We start from the raw sequence: 21026 nt of genomic DNA on the forward strand, positions 1-21026 counted from the left end.
GTTGTACGTGGCGGCAACCATCAGTGCAAGTCATTTTGCGCTCACTAGAACGTATATCCTTTTTGGGAAGTAGGCGCGTGACAATATTGCTCCGGTTACTCATGTCAGGCGGGAGAGGGTTAAGCTGCCAATTTTCAATAAAAAGTATTGAAACGAGATGGAATAAAAGCTTGTTTCATTATTTTAAAGACATTTACATACGGTATCTCTGTTACATATAAACGCAACGAGATTTATTTATAAATTTTATTTTGCACATCGTTTACGATAGACGGTAAANGTTTCTCTGTTACATATAAACGCAACGAGATTTATTTATAAATTTTATTTTGCACATCGTTTACGATAGACGGTAAAAATGCAATGGCGACTTAAACTTGAGGTAATATTGACAATACATACTTAGTAGGTAAGCTATTAGCTATATTTTATAAGTTATTTTGTGGTTATGCAAGAGCGTGACCGTAAGTTAGAAAAGTTAAAATGTTGTTACCATCCGTTGGGAAGGATGAGTAATTATATATTCCCTCTAAAGTTTAAGTACGTTCATTTTTTATCCATAAGCTATTGCGTATGTACAATTGGACGAATACAAAAATCGTCTCGAGGTAAAATATAAACTATATGATATAAAAATAATACAAACGGTTAGTATAAAGTATAAACCATGACTGTCATGACACACAAGTTTATAATACAGTTAAGGATGCGTCAATTATAGAGTGCAATTGCATGATGATCTTGCCACGCTGGAACGATCCTGAATATACGAACTGCCATTCATAGAATTCCACCCTGAGTGAGTTTATACCGTGCCTTGAAAACATACTAATATGAATATCATCATTAGTGCTTCATTGCAGAAAAACTTTTGCCGTCCAACAGAATTTTGTGTGATTTTGGTCAACAGATTTCGATATTTCGTAAGCCGAAAAAAAAAACAATACACACGCCTAATTTCACCTTTCACGATAATCCGTTCCTAAAACTATCTACACATATAATCTTATTCAATGGAAATAATGCAATTTGAGTCAGATGAAAACCATGTTGAGTTATAACATAACTAACCTTATCTTGAAGCTGCTCCATCCTCTGCAGAAGTAATTCATAAGTTCCATATCATAGTTACAGAAGAATCTCTGTTCATAAGAATTTCATGACACATACGCTGAAGAAATTCTCACCTAAATTTTTCAATTCGAACATTTTTTAGACCAGATCATAGATAGAATTTCCCTCAATCTATCATCTTTATATTAGAGAAACTTAATAGAATATCAGCACTCGAGTTTTTCTTCGCACTGATTGCAAACATCACACTCCTCTAATTCAACATCGCACCAACACCACTCTGTTTCTGCCGGTGGCGGGATTCTAACTAAGGGAAACATTTTCCTTGATCCTTCTACTAATTTCATCGACTTTCTCATAACTGATAAAATAAATTTTCGTGGAGCTAAACAAAAAATGAAAAAAATTCTCATTCATCATTCACATTTCCTGCGAAAGAATTTAGATACTTGAGATATATCCAGTAATTGATTATTAATTTTGAGGCTACTTACCAAGTTATCACTCCCAGTCACTTTAATTCGTCTGTTGAACTATGAAGATCATTACGGACCGTATAAGCGCTTCAAAAACCTATCCAACTCCTAACTTTTTAAGTATATACTAGATAATTAATCAAAGGATGAGGGATTTTAAAACATTTTTATTACTAACTTATTTCTTGCTGAAATGGCTGCATGATGTGAACATTAAAATTATTGATTTTGGGGTACAAAATATTATATCACAAACCGAAAAAAATCAAGTTATTAGTTTGATTTGATGGTGGCAGAAGGCTTAAACTTATACATGTTATTACTGTTGATATACCTAATCAATCGTCAGTTATGGAAAGATCGGGTTCCAGACGCCGGATCCCTTGTGAATCAAGTCACGAAAAGTTCAAGAATCGGCAACAGGCCATGGGCCTATTTCTTCAGTGCCGACACTTCTACGTATTCTATAAGAAAAGCAATTTGGACTGCAATAGCAGTAACAATATTTTATCATCCAGTTACCATGTGGAAATTCCTAATGTGTAGTGGTTCATAACCTAGCTGCGTGCAACAATAGTGTTATGCGCGAACATTTTCGGAGCCACGAACGATATTACTTAGTTTATTTATTACTTCACAGTGAAGTTTGGTGCAAAACGATTTTGCAACTGTTGCCTCCTCTCAACCACCGGGTCCCAGCGCCCCACCTATTATTCTAAACTGTAAAATTGTTCTTTGCAATAACCTTAGAGTTAATATCGGTCGGTGGTGAGCGTTAAATGCACGCGATCTCAAAGCGTTATTCGATCATTCACGGTCACGCCCCAACTCAACAACATTCAAACCTAATTAGACGGAACAAAATTCATACTTGTTGGCACAGAATTGATAACCAGCACATTTAAATTATTCTTATTTTGATTTACTACATAAAAAAACCTATGAGCCCTCATATTTCCGCTAACGATATGTCGAGCATGAATCACTTAATTCACGACCTCCGCAAGGCCATGGAAGTACTGGTAAACCCAGTAATAAAAACAATTATCGTCATCGCATGTAACAGGAGGATTAAAAGCCACATTAAAGCCATCACATTTTATTCTGCCAAGACGAACAAGCACGGGCATGTCAGCGCCGCGACGTTGGCGCCTAATTCTATCACTGCAATACATTAGTTACAGCCCCTAGAAGCCACCGCACTCTCGCCTCCACACACGCTCTCCATCACGCCGGCGGTGCAGCGGCAAGCTTTGCACTACAATACCTCCTACAATCGTAACTTTTAAGTACGCTCGACTATTATATGTTACACCTACGCGTAAAAGCCTTACCATGTTGCTATGAGTATTCATCATCTAAAGCAATATTGCACTACGTACACATCTTACATGCCGGAAAAGAATCAGCAGGCCTCCATAGGCCCAGGTCTTCAATAACGTGTAGTGAGAACTGGAAGTCAAGTTCAGTATTTAGAGGACTGAAAGCATGGACATAATACTCTTATAATCACAACCTAAAGATTCGGCGCGTAATTTTAGCAAAAATTGGAACAGTTCCCAGGATCCGATTTCAACTTCAAGCTTGAAACTCCGTTCACACCATACACTCAACAGCGTGAAATTTCTACCTTTTAAAAGACGAGTACTTCACTTCTTCTAAAAGGATTACAAATTCCAGCCATCAGACCTGCGAAGACAAGGGCTGGAGGAGGTTCAGAGATAACCGATTCCTCATGAGGCAAGTATCGCGCTGTCAAGAAATGAAATGCAGCCCCGAACGGACTTTCTTCGTATTGCAAGAGACGAATTCAGTCGGCTCTGCCTACATGCAATGACCACGTCTGTGGATCTCACTTCTGCAGCGGTAATCAATTAACTAACATTCAAAACACGCTAGAAGCAACAAAAGCGGTGTTATTTCATCATTATGCTAAGGGTATTTTCCCTGCTCCTATCACAACGGAAAGCAGTAAATCTTTGAGGAAAATCTTCCTGTCCGCTTTGCGGTCATTTTGTGACGACGATGCTGCAGTTATGAAACAATAATTTATTGACCATTAACTTTTTTGTTGTTCGCGAAAATGTATGATAAAGCCAATTGAATGATCACACGAGTAAAGAATGCTACAAAAAAACTTTATTTCTTAACACTATTAACGGAAGTTCATTAAAAAAATTCATGTTGGCCTATATAACATGCTGTGAAGACTCATCTCGGAACAACAGGTGTAAATTCAACTTCATAAGTTGGAAAATTTCAGCTCAGGAGACCGAAATCAAATGAGAATTTTTTAATGTAACAACCTTGTCTGTTAGCAGACAACCTGACTTTATCAATGCAAAGAAATACAACACTAAATAAAGATTCCAAAAGAAACAAGACAGTTTTCACGAAAATTCGAATGCACAATAGAGTTTCAGCACTGGGAAGTCAACCAAATAATTATACAATCAGTTACGTAACAACAAAAGTCAATAATAAGCGCTTTCAATCACGCAAATTCCGGGCGTTTCACTGGATCACCGACAAAGAAATATCATCGACAATCAATGTTCTGACATTGCACAGCTTATTTTGGTATTAGTCAAACACCATCGCGCTACCATTATCGATGTTTCGACATTGCACTTCGTACTTTGGTGTTAGTAAAAATTCGTAACCAATAGTTTCGCGCTCTCCGAGCACTTGAAGCCAAAAAATGAAAATGTACAGATTCAATTATGGTAATGTTATCAAATTCACTTGAAATTTGTAGATTTCAAAGGTTTTCATAGGAAGCAATGACTAGTCACAAACATTTTGTTAAATACAACACCATAAAAACAATGATTGGCATGAATATTACGAGCAAGACTTACATTACACCGACCGTTCGGTGAGTGGCTGCAGTTTCTAGCAGGAATAACAATTGGCATCAAAAATAAGGGCGAGGCTGAGGTAGCAGTAGCCCGACCAAGTCCACTCAGATTCTATAGGAATAACATTGGCTTGCAAAAATGTGGCACGAACGCGCGCAGTTTAAAACCTATTAAGGAAGAGGAAAACACCCTGCATGCTATCTAACGGCACCGGTTTACACTAGCAACCTTATGTATATATATAATCTAGCTTATCATAAGGTACTTATACACGAGCTAAGTATTAGCCTGTAGTGGTAGTGGCAAGTATCTTTTGCTTCATATATCGAGCTAATTTCTTCCAATTTTCAAACATAATTTTTGATAATTTTGATAAAATTGTTACTAAAATTAAAAATGTTGCATTTTTCTTCCATTTTTAGCCCGATATCTGAAGTAGAAATACTGACCACTAACACTATCGGCTAATACTTTCTCCGTGTACAAGCACCTTTACGCACAGTGTACATTGCACCTGGACTGTACCAATGACATCGTCACGCTTGAAGGCTCAAGCAATACGGACATCAATGGCATTTTAATACATTTTAACTCCACGCTTACATTTTAATCAGCATGGTTAAAGTAAATTGCGAGCGAGAAATACCTAGTTTTCGTGTTTACTAAAAAAACCACACAATTCATTCATAAAGAAGTTTCATCCCCAAATGTCGAGCTCAATCAAATGGAAAGATATCCCTGGTAAATTAGTCTTTGTGGGTATGCGTAATAGCAATTAAAACTAAAATTCCTAACCATAGTTGAATTAACGTAGATACAAACAATTAACCCAAGAATGCCATACAGAATACTTAACAATAATAGCTGTCAATATTCGAGATAATAATTTGGACAACTAATATAATCTTAGTTTATACGCAACATCTAATACAACCATCCGAGTTGAATGGAAAACTAATTTAGCCGGTAGGTAATTTTGGCTTTGGAAACAAGAACGTGAATAGCAGAGGTTGCATCATAATCGATCGGCTCAAAAAAAACAATCTCCTGGATTTGGAGATGAATTTTATTTTATGAAAACTCAAAAAATTTCCAAACTCCAGCACCGGAAGCGAGCAATAAACATGCAGTAAAGTCTGCAATAAACAAGGCACGACGATTTTTTTCATCAAACCCTCGGACGTTTGCAAGATGAAAGTAACTTGAACTTTTAGGACGGCTACACAAAAGGCGTTAATAGCAACAGCAAACCATTCTCTGCCTATAAAATTTAATGGATATTCAAAATACTTCGTTGATAAGTAAATGGAATCCCCGATACCCGATACCTCAAGTCATCGATAGAGAGGAAGTGTCGAAACAGATTCCAATTATCATCAATATTTGACACTCTCAATCATTGTTAAATGGACAATACAAGAGGGAAGATGTTTCTAGTGCATTGATTGAAGCATGACAGGCAGATCTCGGTATGCTAGAGTAACACCTGAGACAAGGGAGTCCGGGAGTGGAGTCATGAAAATGTTCAAGTATTCTGCATAAACGCGTTAATTTATGGTCATAATTTACAACTGAAATGAGAAAAATTTACGGAATTGAAATCAATGTTTCATTTGTTGCACAATTCTCCAAGAGAAATCAGAAACAGATTTCCATAACATGAGGTTTGGATATTCAGTATCAACTAATAAACGCCTCTACAGAAAAAAAACATCTCTATAAAAACTTCAATTAATATACGCATGGATGGAAAATGTGGCGTGAAAATAGTAAACCCAGCTTCGTCAAAAAACATACAACATAGTATCATCATTTTGTATGTTTGACAAAAACATACAATATGCGTGTCAAAATGTTTGTTTCTGACATACATACATTTTGAATCCTCTGACAAAAATGTCGAGGTAATCATAAAAAACAGGCGCGAAGTATAGCAACAAACCCTAGGACGCCTTCAGAATACCAAACAAATCTACGTAAGTTGTAGAATTGAGGACGAGTATGTGAAGAGGTTCCGACAGTAGCCGAGCCTGCGTGTTGATGGAATGTATACAATTAAGATTACGGCTATGAGGTTCTTATCTTAAGAGCATCTAAACAATCCCTAAAGCTAGTTATCTAAGCTGGTAATACTTCATTAGTTCTACCACAGACAAAAGCTCTCATGTGTTTGTGATCAGTTCCACTATAAAAATAAAGCGTATACAGCGTTTTACTATAGCACAAATTAAAAATAAACATTTTTCTATTACAAAAAGAAGCTCAAAATATAGCTCATCTACAATGTTACCATTTCTAAAAAAGCACACTATAAACAACAGGTTTCTAGACTAACATTCTAGGAGTCCAGAAAGCCAGATACTTTGAAGCTATGTAAGGTACTAAGTTCACTCCCTCACATTCACGCACATTTATTCATACAGTGAAGGCTTGGAGCAGAACAAGCTCTCATTACATCATCTTGCTTGCAATAATTCAATAGCAGTAACAACCTCACACTTTAACGACATGCAATTCGTTAGAACAAAAAAGCCTCCTCTCAGTCAGCACACAGCTTTACTTGAATGCCTTGTCAAATATTATTTTTTCTCCTATCGTTATAAATTTGTTCTCCGATCGTAATAAATGAAAAGAATGAGAGAAATTAGTTTTCATGTCCTATAGAATTACAATTATGTGCATTGTTAAACATAATTAATGTTGTTACAAGTCAAAAACAACGATAAGATCAAAGAAAATTCTCGCTACTCCCGGCAATCGTCAGTTACACAACTCTAAAGGTAACTCGAGAACATCAAAATATCAAGGGACAAAAACAAACTTGAATACCATTAAAGTAAAACAAAATAACAGGAGATTCATAGCGGGTACAGATAACGTCATTGCACATCAGTCATGAAATGATACTCAAGGTGGTTAAGAAAGAACCTATTTTGTAATTCGATGTCAACAATTACCTTTTAAACCAAAAAAATATGTACTAAAAAAGTCTAACAGTAAAAACAGAACTCACAATAGGACGGCCATCAAGTTTTGAACACATCTTCATGATGCAGTCAATTCATTAAAAAATAAGCAATTGTATCCTCATGGAAGTTTTTCGAGCACCGTCAGTAGAATTTCAATGAACTAAATAAAAATGAATGAGGAAAAATTCAAGACGTAGCAATTTTAAGCAGTAGTTCTATTATAACCAGATAACCATTATTGAAAGTTTGAGCGTATCCAAAAAATAATAAGCAATTACAAACAGAAAAGCTACTCCAAAATCACTGAAATGTTACATCAACTATGAGTATTTACCAGAGAGTTACTCAAAATATAACGCGTGCATCCACGATATGGCTAATCCACAAAGGCGTAAAAATATCATTTTTCACTCATTGAACAAAGTCTGCGTTCACATCTCCGCAACAAACAAGAACAATAAGCTCCTCTTGAAGATCGTTTTCATGCCGTACGACAAACAATGTAAAAACTTAACTTCATTGTAATGATAAGGAACACAACTATCGAAAACGTTCAAATATGCCCACAACCAGAGGATAACTATACAGTTATTTGACTAATAATGCGAGTATAGATAATACATAACAAAATATACAAATAATCATCAGGAGAACTAGATAGCAACTGGTAACACAGCTGTTGGGTTCAATGTGACAGTGCTAAAGAGTATTAAGTCAGAGTATTAAGTCAGAGTATTAAGTGAGAGGATTAAGTCATTAAATGACTCGTTTGAAAAGTTGAATGCCCTTATTAGGAATCACAGTAATCATACCTTGGCATTGGCATTTCTTTACAGTAATATCAGAAATTCAATAAAATAAAGTTTGTAAGCCAATTTACTGATAAACAACACTAGTAGTATGAATAGGGAGATGAATTCAGTATAATCTCGCACAATAAAATCTCGCATGATTGCAAAAGCCAGCTGCACAAATTTATGAAGGTGATGAAGCACCAGGACGAATAAGTTTCAACACATGTACGAGGTTATCGCAGCATTAGATGCACCTAGTTTCGAGACAGCAGGTAGTTCATATTATTAAAACAAGAATGCAACAACAAATGTCAGGTACAAAATTTCAACCTTGAAAACTTAAAAACACAAGAGTATTATTTCAGGATTAATGAAACGGATAAAAAGCATAGAGAATTATTGTTTACCTAATTAAATGTGAGTATTCCAAACATCCGAGTATTGAAATAATAATAATATTGTTCACATCAGTAGTGACATTAAACAAAAACCGAAACATGGTGTTATTCATAACATTCAATTTCCTGACATTCCTTTCAACTTAGATCACTCAAATGTTTAAACAAATCATAAAATAACAGGAAAGATCATTCAGTCGTTGTATTAGAAAAGAAATGTTTGGAATCAAATTATTACATGGGCAAGTCACTCTGAGAACTGTTTAAACAAATCATAAAATAACAGGAAAGATCATTCAGTCGTTGCATTAGAAAAGAAATGTTTGGTATCAAATTATTACATGGGCAAGTGAGTGCGCATGTGGCACTCGAGTTCAAAACGAGACATGCAGGTGTAGAGGCACTGTGTGCAGCTGTGGGTGCCTGTAGGGTCCATGTGTAGGCGCATGTGCGTCTTGAGCTGCATCTGCGACGAAAAGCAGCACGAGCATTTGTTGCAGGTATACGGCTTGCCTGAGCCTGTGTGAGTCTTGATGTGCTTTGTCAGGTTATTTTTGAAACTTGATTTGTATGAACAATAGGGACATGAGAAAGGCTTCTCCCCAGTATGAGTGCGTATATGGTTATCATAGCTCACTTTTGAGATGGAGCGATAGCGACAGTAGGGACAAACAAGCGGCTTCTCGCCACTGTGTATGTGCATGTGGCGTTGCAAGCAAAACTTATACTTGGTGCGGAATGAGCACTCGGTACAAGCAAAACTTTTCTGCATGTAGCTTTCATTTCCAAGCTCATCAGACGTGTGAGTAAGCATGTGCTCTTCTAGCTCATCCTTGAGTGAGAATCTCTTGCTGCAGAGACTGCAGTGGAAGCTCTTGGTGTGATTGCTGGATCGCGGTTTACGCTTGACCGGCATTGATGCATCGCCAGTGTACCTCATTTTCTTCAAGGCCTGTTGCAGAGTGATGTCTTCAAGCCCCGGGATGGCCTGTAGTCCAGCGAGTCCATTGAGGGGTGGCAAAGAAGTAAGGCCATTCAGGGCATTAGTTATGTTGCCGCTGCCAAGTCCTGCTGATTCCAGCTGAAGCTGTTGCTGCTGCTGAAGCAAGTAGGTCAGGGCCGCCATGTTACCCAAATTGTTCATGGAAACATTCTCTAAAAAAGATTTATCAAACTGTAAAAGCTGTAATTTATCAGGACCCATTGATTTACCATCAACAGCAGATTCATTACGAAAAGGTCCACAGGGCATACCAGATAAAGATGCTGACAGTGTCATCAGGTCCATGCCTGGAGCAAAAAGTGAAGCACAACGAGAGAAATCACTGCCTGCATTGCCAGCAAGAAGAGCTGACAGAGGCGATGAGTCAGGCATCAGTGGATTAGAAAAGCTGCCCTGGACAGCAGCAGCTACAAGAGCAGCCACAGCAGCAGCGTTGTTATCAGAAGCAGATTGCTGGTCGTCACTTGAGTTAGATGCGTGCTTACCAAGATCCATTGCTTGATCATTGACATCTTCAGGATCCTGATCGTTGTTAATATCCATCCTTTGAGAGTTATGTTCATTCACCAAATCCATTACTTGAGACCTTTGTTTAGAGGTTGAGGGCGAAGAAGCACACGAATCGTTTTTGTCTGAATTGTATGGAGATGGAGCAGCATCCTGCTCTTCAAAAGAAGGATGGGGGCTTTGCAATGCAGTTTGTTGGGGTTCTATACCTGATGCAGAAGGGCTATCCCGATCACTTGGGAGAAAAATAGAGTGACTGGAGTTTGGTGCATCTGCAGAGAGGCTATTAGGTTGCACCACATTCTTGGCAATGAGGTTGTTAAGAATACTAGTCAAGTTGTTTTTATCAATGTCAATATTGATAGTGTTTTTAGCTTTCTTTCCATTAGCAGAGGAGTCCTCAGGGTGCTGAATATCATCATTTCTTTTGAGTGCTTGCTGGACCATCGCCCCATCATGTCTCTGCAAAATAAGAATTTTATTAGCTCAAACCAAGCAGCAAAATTCAGTACCTAGCTGGAATGAAGAAGCAGTTATGATCTGTAAAGAATGTTGAATGTAGGAGTTTAGGAAGACAGATAAAAAAATGCTTGATTTTACAGCCAATTGCAAATTTATGGGAACTTAAATATATTTCCACTAGAGGATCAGTGTGAGATATAATTAAAAACCATAATTTCAATAATAAATTACTGGGAACCTTTACACGGCATGAAGTGTTATTCACACACCTTTGTTATGAGAATTTCTTCAAATTTAACTGATCACAGAGCATGTCTGAAGTTCATGAATTTAATCTAGATTTCAAAGGAAGTATTTTAAATCAAGAAAATTTTTAAACAAACTTTACCTGTATATTAGAATCATCAATCATGAAAAAATCATTGGCAGGATTTCCACACTCCCTGTTTTGAGATGCAGTCAAGCGCTGTAAAAGCATAGCCATGCTATTGGCTGGGAATGCATCACACGCAGATTTGTTGTCACCATCGCCATCAGATGTCTTCTTGCAGGCTTTCTTGCTGCCATCAATTGTAAAATCAGCATTAGAAGACACTGAGCCTTTTAGTTGAGTATCAGGGATACCAACGGCAGAAACTGACAATGATGAAGGGAGGTGAACAGATGACCAGAATGACTCATTTAGAGATGATACTCTTGAGAGATTAGGAGTTGGACACAATGTTGAGCTTTCACTATCAGTATTGCTGATATCTGAGGGTGAATCACACAATTTTTTATCCAGGTGAGAGAAGAAGTGGCTGTGGTATGGAGGCGGAGGAGGTCTTGAATTGTCTTCTCTGCATTGATTTTGTTCATGTGCATCACAGGACTCGTTCATCTCTTCATGGGCACTATCATTAGAATTAGGTGCTTCATTGGACCTCAAATTCATCTTGTTGGTAATATGTATGTTTTCAACTTTGGGATACGGGGGAGGTGGGGGCAACTCATCAGGATTGGAGATGAAGGAATGGTGCTGTTCATCTTGTTTCAGTTGAGATGAATTGTCTATTTTGTTAGGCAGCTTGTTCAGGACGGCAGATGATGCAGGCCAATTATCAATTGGCAATAGTCTCGGTAGAGGCGCTCGAGGAGCACACTTGTTCTCATCACTATTAACGGAAGAGCATGGAGACAAGCTGGAGAGGCTAGACTGTACGTCAGAAAGAGGAGGGGAGAGAGGAGCTTGCACTGACACAGGGGGAGTGCAAGGTAAAGAAGGGGAACTCAAAGTGGGAGGAGGGGAGAGTTCAGTGCAAGTAGACAGTGGAGAGTCACTCACAGCCTTCACATAACGTATGCTTGACTTGAGTGGTTTACGTGACTTTCTTCTCTGCCTTGGTTGCATCTCTGAATCCTCAACAAAATGATCTGATTCCTTGCCACACTGACCACTGTCACGTGAATTGGTAGCATCCAAGCAGCCATTTTGAAGATTTTTAGATTCTTCTACACTATTAATATTAGGGTTATAGTACCCTTGGCAAGTATTAAAGGAAGCATTATGAGGATTGAGCATTTGCTCATTGAAAGTAAGATTATTTTCCTGAGAACTAGTAATGTAATTTACATCACAACTGCTGGTGTTCAAGATACTATTTTCTCCTCTCTTTTGAAGGTCTTCAACAGAAAATGAATTTCCTGTTCCAACAGAATGATTCATGAATGGAGATTTTCCTTTTTCAAAAGTTTTATTTTCAGCATGGTAGGGCAAATCTTGTTGAATATCTCCATCACAGAAATCAGAACTGGAACTATTTACAATACCTTGAGAGTTGGAAGCACCTAGGCCTTGACTTGAAGACAAATGATTCCATTTATCTTTGTTGTCTGAAAGAGGCAGGTTTTGATTGTTTGCATCAAATGAAGATGATCCCAAGTTGTCTGATTGTAAGGAAATAGTGTCAGATGCAATCATCTTCATGGTAGCATGGAAATCCTTCACAGCGAGATCCATGCCCAACACTTTGCTATTTCATGGAAGACGTCCTCATGAGAGGCTCAACAAATGTTGCTCTGGATTAGTGTTAATTTATGGAATGGAGACAACACAAAAGCTGATACACAAATTGTTTATTTGGAGACATTCTGTTATGTGTGAAGAACCTATTCAAGAGAAAATAAATCATTTAATGGAACATAACACTCCTGAAAGTTTCAGAATTATAAAATTGAATTTTTTTAACAAGATAAGATTTTCAGTAAATCATTACATAGTTAATATAAACCACACTCCAAGTTCAGTGCCTTGGTATCCTCCAAATCCTTAAACAAGGCAATCCTGAAATGCTTGAGAATCCATTAAGAAAAATTCTAATGTAATAAATATCAAGTCCACATCATTACCATGAACATTTTTAGAGTAATTAAAAGGCATCATTAGATGACACAAAATATATATATGTCTTGCAGCTAGATCCATTCTTCTTCTTCTAAGAAGAATGGGAGGAAATGAGGAAATCAGTTCATTTTTGATTTCCTCATTTACTCAAGATTTAAACCAATTTCTTATGTATGATAATGCTGATATCGATGATACTTTGCTTGTTTACTTATAGGAGTCAAAAATAAACTTGAGGGAGAGTCTAAAAAAAACTCCCTGCTTTGCCACTATGCCCAGGAATGAGAAAAATCCTGCCTTTGCAAAAAATGTTTTCTATTAATATGGGCATAGGGTAAACGCTGTCTCTTATACACATCTAGATGTGTATAAGAGACAGACCTAGCTGGAATGAAGAAGCAGTTATGATCTGTAAAGAATGTTGAATGTAGGAGTTTGGAAAGACAGATGCAGAAAAAATTGCTTGATTTTACAGCCAATTGCAAATTTATGGGAACTTAAATATATTTCCACTAGAGGATCAGTGTGAGATATAATTAAAAACCATAATTTCAATAATAAATTACTGGGAACCTTTACACGGCATGAAGTCTGTCTCTTATACACATCTAGATGTGTATAAGAGACAGACTAAGTTCATTCAAGCAGAGATTACCGGACTAAATTGGTTANTGTTCTATTATATTCTAAGCATTATGATTTTCTATTGAAATTCTGAGAGCTCAAATCAGTCAAATGCACATGCCGATTTCATATGAGTGAGAATTAGGGTAACAAATATATTGTTTACAATGAAACTCATCCGACTCGGCTAATTTTTTACATCATTTATTGATGTAAATTGTAAACATAGCTACTGATTCAGTAGCAAATATATAACTCAAATGTTCTAATATGCCGATGATGACTTGAGATTTGGCAAAATTGACTCTTTCCTGCAAGTTCTCGTGTAAAACAACATAAATTTATGAATTAATAATGGTGCAAAACAGTCAAAGAGTTATCAAATGAACTTCAAGCTCTTCTTATCATTGATAAATTTAAAACCAAACTAATATACATTGCGCACATCCTAAATTTTTGTTGACATTCTTGAGACTGAGCACAAACACTTAAGGAGTCAGGGATGCCAACCGAACTACATCGAAGTATTTTCTTTATCCCATTTCTTCTTTTTTATTGAAAATTAGCAAAAAAATTCATTGGCACCCGTGTGAAATAGAGTTTACAAAAGTTAACTATGAAAAATCTGAAAATTTTTCAACTTAGAGCGTGAAAATAAATTTTCATCTTTTTGACTGCAAATTGTCAGCAGCAGCGAAATGAAAATTATTTAATCGGCTTGACGAAAAAACGCTAAGACTTACTTTCGGACATTATAGCTGAAGTTATGCAGCTATTAATTGCTATACTTAATCGTCCTATTATTACATGTAAACAGTTCTTATGAACCTTTTTTGTTGTTGGCGTTTGCTACCCAGTTCTGAAGTCATTATAATAGCGGTTTCAGCGTTTATTAGGCCGCAGGCCTGTCGCCGATTCTTAACATCGCAGAACATTCACAGCATGTAGCAGTCTCAAACTCACAACTCACTGCCCCAATTCTGCTTTACTTAACTGCCCGGCCTCAGGGCAGTTAAACTGGCGCACAGAGCTGGGTTCGAACCCGCGCCTCTCTGCTCCAATCCTGGTACTCTGCTGAACTGTAACTACTGGGCCACTTCTCTATAAGTTCTTTAAGGCCCACTTTCAGCACAAGTCAACTATTGACGAGATACAGTTCAACCGTGGTTGAACTAATAATCTAGTTCAACCATGCAGTTCAACGCACTCCATACCAAATTTTCTTCGCTCTCCACTTGTGCAGAGCACCTCAAGTTTGTTCCTCACTGTGTTGAAAGAAGTTGGGAACAAGTGATGACGTAGCTCGCCGGGGATGGAATGTGAATAAAGGAAAAGGTTAAAATCATTAAGCTGGAGAGGTTAAAAAATCTTGACGCATTAAACTTGTCGGACTCGACTCGACTCGTCGGACTCGACTCGACTCGTCGGACTCGACTCGACTCGTCGGACTCGACTCGTCGGACTCGACTTAATACTGATTTAGTGGCGCGTGCCGTAGTTGAAAAGGATCGTTTATGCAAACAGAACCCTTGATTTGGCGACGTTAAAAATTTGTCATTGTATGAATTTAGCAGGCGCATTTACACGTAAGATACATATCAACCTAAATCAGCCCTTATCAACCTAAAGGTTGTCAACTTATTTAAAAATTCACGAACATGAGGCCTGATATTATTTTATTGCACACAGGAATCGGGTATTCTAATGAAGTTGCCTCCTGTTTAACACAGCGAAAAAAAAACAAATACCTCCACATAGTTTAAATTCAATAAAATACTCCAGATAACTGTAGCGCATTATAACTCTTCGAATGGGTTAATTTGCACACAAGGAAAGAGTGCAACCTCCGTTGTCATTTATCTCGAGAATAAATTTTTTAATTAGATCGCAATCTCTGCGGTTTCAGCGTTGATTAGTTCGTTGTGCATGTCACCGATTCTTAAAACCGCAGAATATTCGCAGCTTGGTGCTGTCTCGAACACGCAACCCACTGGTCCAATTCCGCTGGGCTTAACCGCTCGGCCTTCTCGCCGATTCTGACCAGAAACTGGCGCACAGAGCTGAGATCGAAACCACACCTCTCTGCTCCACTCCTGGTACTCTGAACTGTAACCACTGGACTATCTTATGGGCAGATTGCTTTCATAAATGTGTAGTATGATCCATGGGTGAACTATATAAGGTTGCCCCACGAGAAGTTCCGTCTTTCAGTTCAGCTTTCTTGTTACGTCACATATATCGAGAAACGTAAACAAACCCGTCATTCTCATGAAGGATTGGTTGACTAGTTTGATTGCATTTCGGTGATTAACGTTAGTGAGATCGTGCCGTTACTGAGATCAGTGACGTCACGGGCGAAAAACGAACTACAACCACAAAAATGGGCTTCTGATGGGTCAACCTTATACTAGTTCAAGTATGATATGGTCAGTGTTACATTAAACACAGCTTCAGTATCTCGGGCATATTAAAATATGTTTCCGTCTTGTCAAAGTCATTGTCTCGTCATAATGCGCGAATACAATTTGTTCGTACCAGGATATCTGAAAAATCTTATCATATCTGTTGACGTCAACGAATGTTTCATTAATTATGGTATGATGACGTCAAACAGAATTTGAAATGCGGCTTGATCAATTAACCTTAAATCGTCATGCGACTCTTCTAAGAATGCAGCAAGAGTTTTTTTGTGATAAATATTTGTGTTATCGCCTCCTCTCATCTCCCTCATTATCTTCTGACTATGAAAGACGTCTTACATAGAATCTCTAGTAGAATACAGTATTTTATCTACGATAAGACCACGTCCGTTGATCAGCGGTAAATGCATTGTTTTGGTATAAGAGGCGATCTTCTTCACGGGAAATTCATTTGCTACAACTGTGCCCTGCGGTGCAGTGCTGACAAGACGACTAATTGAGTTGTTGTAGCAATTATCAAAAAACCCTCTCAGACATTATATATAAATAAGCTCTGAAAATTATATAATCTCAGCTATATCATGAGCCAATATTTAGTTTCTTAAAATATCGACGAAAATAAATTTGAAAGGTTGGTATTGGTCTTCATTTTCGGTCTGCATGTGCAAATTTCCGAAAGTACTAGAATGTGAAGCGAGGAAAGGCTTCTAGATTTTCATACTCAAATTCATAATTTATGAAAAATTTGATTATCAATCTTCGAAATCCTCCAATCTCTTTGTCGTGTATCTGTCAACCTGCACGACCCTCTCAAGAAGTAAATCATTGTTAATTACTGTATCGGTGATAAACGTCATAACTTCTATGATTTTTCGCACCTTTTTGTTCCTTTATTGTTCTAACGTTCGTGAAAATCGACACAAAACTTTAGCAGCTAAGTCTACATGATCACTTACTAGACATAGACATGATGTTTCATCAGCTGTGTCTTCATAGATGCTCTCTTCCCAGAAATTGACATGAGGCTTCACCAGCTGAATTTACATGATTTTTCCCAGAAATCAACATAAAGTTCTTTAGCTAAATATATTATCTCTTCGAGAGTCACTCAAAGGACATAGTAATTCTACATAATAACTTGACCAGATAATATCTTCACTGGAAATTAGTATGCACACTATTCCATAAATACCGAAATGTTCTGTTTTTTATATATAGGATGATGGGGCATAGCGGCGCTTGCAAAATTCTTCTCGCCATAGCGACTCTGTTGACCGTCCTAGGCGCGGCCAACGGTCTGCCTCGAGACTACCTCCACGAGTGAGTATCCCAATTTCGTAATTTCCAGTATCTCAATTTTTCCAATTCCGGTATCTCAATTTTTCAATTTTCAGTATCCCAATTTCTCAATTTTCAGTATCTCAATTTTCAGTATCCTAATTTCCAGTATTCCAATTTGCAGTATCCCAATTTCGTAATTTCCAGTATCCCAATTTTTCAATTTCCAGAATCCCAATTTCTTAATTTCCAGTATCCCAATTTCTAAATTTCCAGTATCCCAATTTATTAATTCCCAGTATCACAATTTTTAATTTCCAGTACTATACCAATTTCTCAATTTCCAGTATCCCAATTTCTTTATTTCCAATATCCCAATTTCTCAATTGCCAGTATCCCAGTTTCTTAATTTCCAGTATCCCAATTTCTCAATTTCCAGTAACCCAATTTCCAGTATCTCAATTTTCAATATCACAATTTCCAGTATCACATTTCCAGTATCCCAATTTCCAGTATCACAATTTCCAGTATCCCAATTTCCAGTATTCCAATTTCCAGGATCCCAATTTCCGGTATCCCAATTTCCGATATCTCAATTTCCAGTATCCCAATTTCCAGTATCACATTGTCCAGTATCCAATTTCCAGTATTACAATTTCCAGTATCCCAATTTCCAGTAACCCAATTTTCAGTATCCCAATTACCAGTATCACAATTTCCAGTATCCCAATTTCCAGTATCTAAATTACCAGTATCCAAATTTCCAGTAACCCAATTTCCAGTATCCCAATTTCCAGTATCTAAATTTCCGATATCTCAATTTCCAGTATCCCAATTTCCAGTATCCCAATTTCCAGTATCACAATTTCCAGTATCACATTGTCCAGTATCCAATTTCCAGTATTACAATTTCCAGTATCCCAATTTCCAGTATCTAAATTACCAGTATCCAAATTTCCAGTATCTCAATTTCCCAATTCCCGCCACCACAATAATTTACTAGAGCGATGACTCGTCACAAAGTTGTAACAGGAGCCTATAGTTTATTCACAAAAGAAAGTATATATGCATGACCTCATACGAACGTGGACATTTGCATCACAAAGCAAGGCACATATATTCACAAAGTATTCGAACGCAAACATTTTCATTTCTTGCCGAGCATTATTAGTCATTGCCATCGCTGTGTAAGAAGTTAGCTGGATTTCATTTAGAACAGTGGTTCCCAAAGTGGGCGATATCGCCCCCCTAGGGGCGATAATAGATTAATTAATCAATTTAATAGTAATCATATAAATGCTAATTCATTAAGCATTAATATAACTACTTGATTCCGGTCTGTTACCTACATTAAACCTTTTTGATCACATAGTTTACTTCATTTCACGCCAATTTTGCATCTCAATTCATAAGTAAAATGTTTCATTTCAGGCTCGACGATAATGAACTTCTCTCTGAATACTTGGAGCCGCAACAGGTGAACCAATAAAATTTTTTAAATGAAAAAAATTATAATATGGAATAGTGTATTATATGAAATGGAATAAAACGTGTCATTTTAAAAAAAATTAACTTAAAACGGTGGTAACTTATTATATACCATCAAATCAGTTTTGAATTAACAGCTTTTTACTCATATCTATTATGCAGGAATTTCATAAGAAACTGTTGCTGGATCTTAACATTGAAGAGGATGATGAACTAAAAAAATCAAAAGCTTTTTCCGAACGTTTATCGTTTGAAAAAACCCGAAAGAAAGAAGAATTTGACTGGATTCAAGATGGCTTAGCAATAATCAGTCAATCCGCGAACGCTACAATACCGGACACAGCTTCTACAACACTGGACACAGCCTCTACAACACCGGACACAGCCTCTACAACACTGGACACAGCCTCTACAACACTGGACACAGCCTCTACAACACTGGACACAGCCTCTACAACACCGACCACAGCCACTACAACTCCGACCACAACCACTACAACTCCGACCACTACTACAACACCGACCACAGCCACTACAACTCCGACCACAACCACTACAACTCCGACCACGACTACAACTCCGACCACAACCACTACAACTCCGACCACGACTACAACACCTGTCTCTTATACACATCTAGATGTGTATAAGAGACAGGGTCTANTGCCCGTTCCAACAGAGTGATTCATGAATGGAAATTTTCCTTTTTCAAAAGTTTTATTTTCAGCATGGTAGGGCAAATCTTGTTGAATATCTCCATCACAGAAATCAGAACTGGAACTATTTACAATACCTTGAGAGTTGGAAGCACCTAGGCCTTGACTTGAAGACAAATGATTCCATTTATCTTTGTTGTCTGAAAGAGGCAGGTTTTGATTGTTTGCATCAAATGAAGATGATCCCAAGTTGTCTGATTGTAAGGAAATAGTGTCAGATGCAATCATCTTCATGGTAGCATGGAAATCCTTCACAGCGAGATCCATGCCCAACACTTTGCTATTTCATGGAAGACGTCCTCATGAGAGGCTCAACAACTGTTGCTCTGGATTAGTGTTAATTTATGGAATGGAGACAACACAAAAGCTGATACACAAATTGTTTATTTGGAGACATTCTGTTATGAATGAAGAACCTATTCAAGAGAAAATAAATCATTTAATGGAACATAACACTCCTGAAAGTTTCAGAATTATAAAATTGAATTTTTTTAACAAGATAAGATTTTCAGTAAATCATTACATAGTTAATATAAACCACACTCCAAGTTCAGTGCCTTGGTATCCTCCAAATCCTTAAACAAGGCAATCCTGAAATGCTTGAGAATCCATTAAGAAAAATTCTAATGTAATAAATATCAAGTCCACATCATTACCATGAACATTTTTAGAGTAATTAAAAGGCATCATTAGATGACACAAAATATATATATGTCTTGCAGCTAGATCCATTCTTCTTCTTCTAAGAAGAATGGGAGGAAATGAGGAAATCAGTTCATTTTTGATTTCCTCATTTACTCAAGATTTAAACCAATTTCTTATGTATGATAATGCTGATATCGATGATACTTTGCTTGTTTACTTATAGGAGTCAAAAATAAACTTGAGGGAGAGTCTAAAAAAAACTCCCTGCTTTGCCACTATGCCCAGGAATGAGAAAAATCCTGCCTTTGCAAAAAATGTTTTCTATTAATATGGGCATAGGGTAAACGCGGTATATTCCGACACATTAAGGATGCATCGAGAAAACAACGGACACAGCCAATACAACAACGGACACAGCCAATACAACATCGGACATATCCACTACAACAACGGACACAGCCAATACAACAACGGACATATCCACTACAACAACGGACACAGCCAATACAACATCGGACACAGCCACTACAACAACAGACACAGCCACTACAACAACGGACACAGCCACTACAACAACGGACTCAGCCACTACAACACCGGACTCAACGACTTCGGAACAGACCTCCCCAGCTCCACCAGAGCCTCTCACAGGAGGCGAGATCGCCGGCATCGTTGTAGGGTCCATAGCTCTGGTTGGGCTGGTCGGCGGTGCGCTCTATTATGCCTACATAAATAAATTAGTCTGCTTCAAAAACTTCACCTTATTCTGAGCTAGTATAATGTAAAAATCAGTGTAAACAAACCTAGGCAACAATTCTAAATATTCGCATGCTCTCAAACAAGAATATTTCATTAGAACTGCCAATTCTGTACCATAGTAACTCTGGACTCAGTATTTTCATGGACCTATTCGCACAAATCCCCAATT

The 21026-nt window shown here is 37.5% G+C and overlaps 2 protein-coding genes across 2 annotated transcripts; one reads left to right on the forward strand and one right to left on the reverse strand.

Annotated features, from left to right (window-relative positions):
* Window positions 1-2633: 2633 nt before the first annotated feature.
* On the reverse strand, window positions 2634-12707 carry LOC108666747. Its single transcript, XM_018153668.2, has 2 exons — window positions 10933-12707; window positions 2634-10544 (listed from the first exon to the last, which is right to left on the reverse strand). The coding sequence occupies exons 1-2, from the start codon at window positions 12541-12543 to the stop codon at window positions 8910-8912; spliced, it is 3246 nt and encodes a 1081-aa protein (XP_018009157.2). The 5' UTR covers window positions 12544-12707; the 3' UTR covers window positions 2634-8909.
* A 3729-nt stretch (window positions 12708-16436) lies between these two features.
* On the forward strand, window positions 16437-20199 carry LOC108666744 (transcription initiation factor TFIID subunit 12). The gene is made up of 5 exons (XM_018153665.2): window positions 16437-16602; window positions 17190-17291; window positions 18681-18726; window positions 18900-19358; window positions 20176-20199. Exons 2-5 carry the CDS (start codon window positions 17191-17193, stop codon window positions 20197-20199), a joined length of 630 nt encoding a protein of 209 aa, XP_018009154.1. The 5' UTR covers window positions 16437-16602; window position 17190.
* Window positions 20200-21026: the final 827 nt, after the last annotated feature.

This window comes from Hyalella azteca, unplaced genomic scaffold, assembly GCF_000764305.2.
Source record: "Hyalella azteca isolate HAZT.00-mixed unplaced genomic scaffold, Hazt_2.0.2 contig16423, whole genome shotgun sequence".
Taxonomy (NCBI): Eukaryota; Metazoa; Arthropoda; class Malacostraca; order Amphipoda; family Hyalellidae; genus Hyalella; species Hyalella azteca.

Excerpts from the sequence above, each read along its gene's own strand:
- LOC108666747 (XM_018153668.2), bottom strand. The coding sequence starts at position 12,543 with ATGGATCTCGCTGTGAAGGATTTCCATGCTACCATGAAGATGATTGCA. Across the intron at positions 10,545-10,932 it reads TTGATGATTCTAATATACAG|AGACATGATGGGGCGATGGT; the intron begins GTAAAGTTTGTT and ends CTTATTTTGCAG.
- LOC108666744 (XM_018153665.2), top strand. The coding sequence starts at position 17,191 with ATGATGGGGCATAGCGGCGCTTGCAAAATTCTTCTCGCCATAGCGACT. Across the intron at positions 17,292-18,680 it reads CCTCGAGACTACCTCCACGA|GCTCGACGATAATGAACTTC; the intron begins GTGAGTATCCCA and ends GTTTCATTTCAG. Across the intron at positions 19,359-20,175 it reads CGACCACGACTACAACACCT|CTAGATCCATTCTTCTTCTT; the intron begins GTCTCTTATACA and ends TATGTCTTGCAG.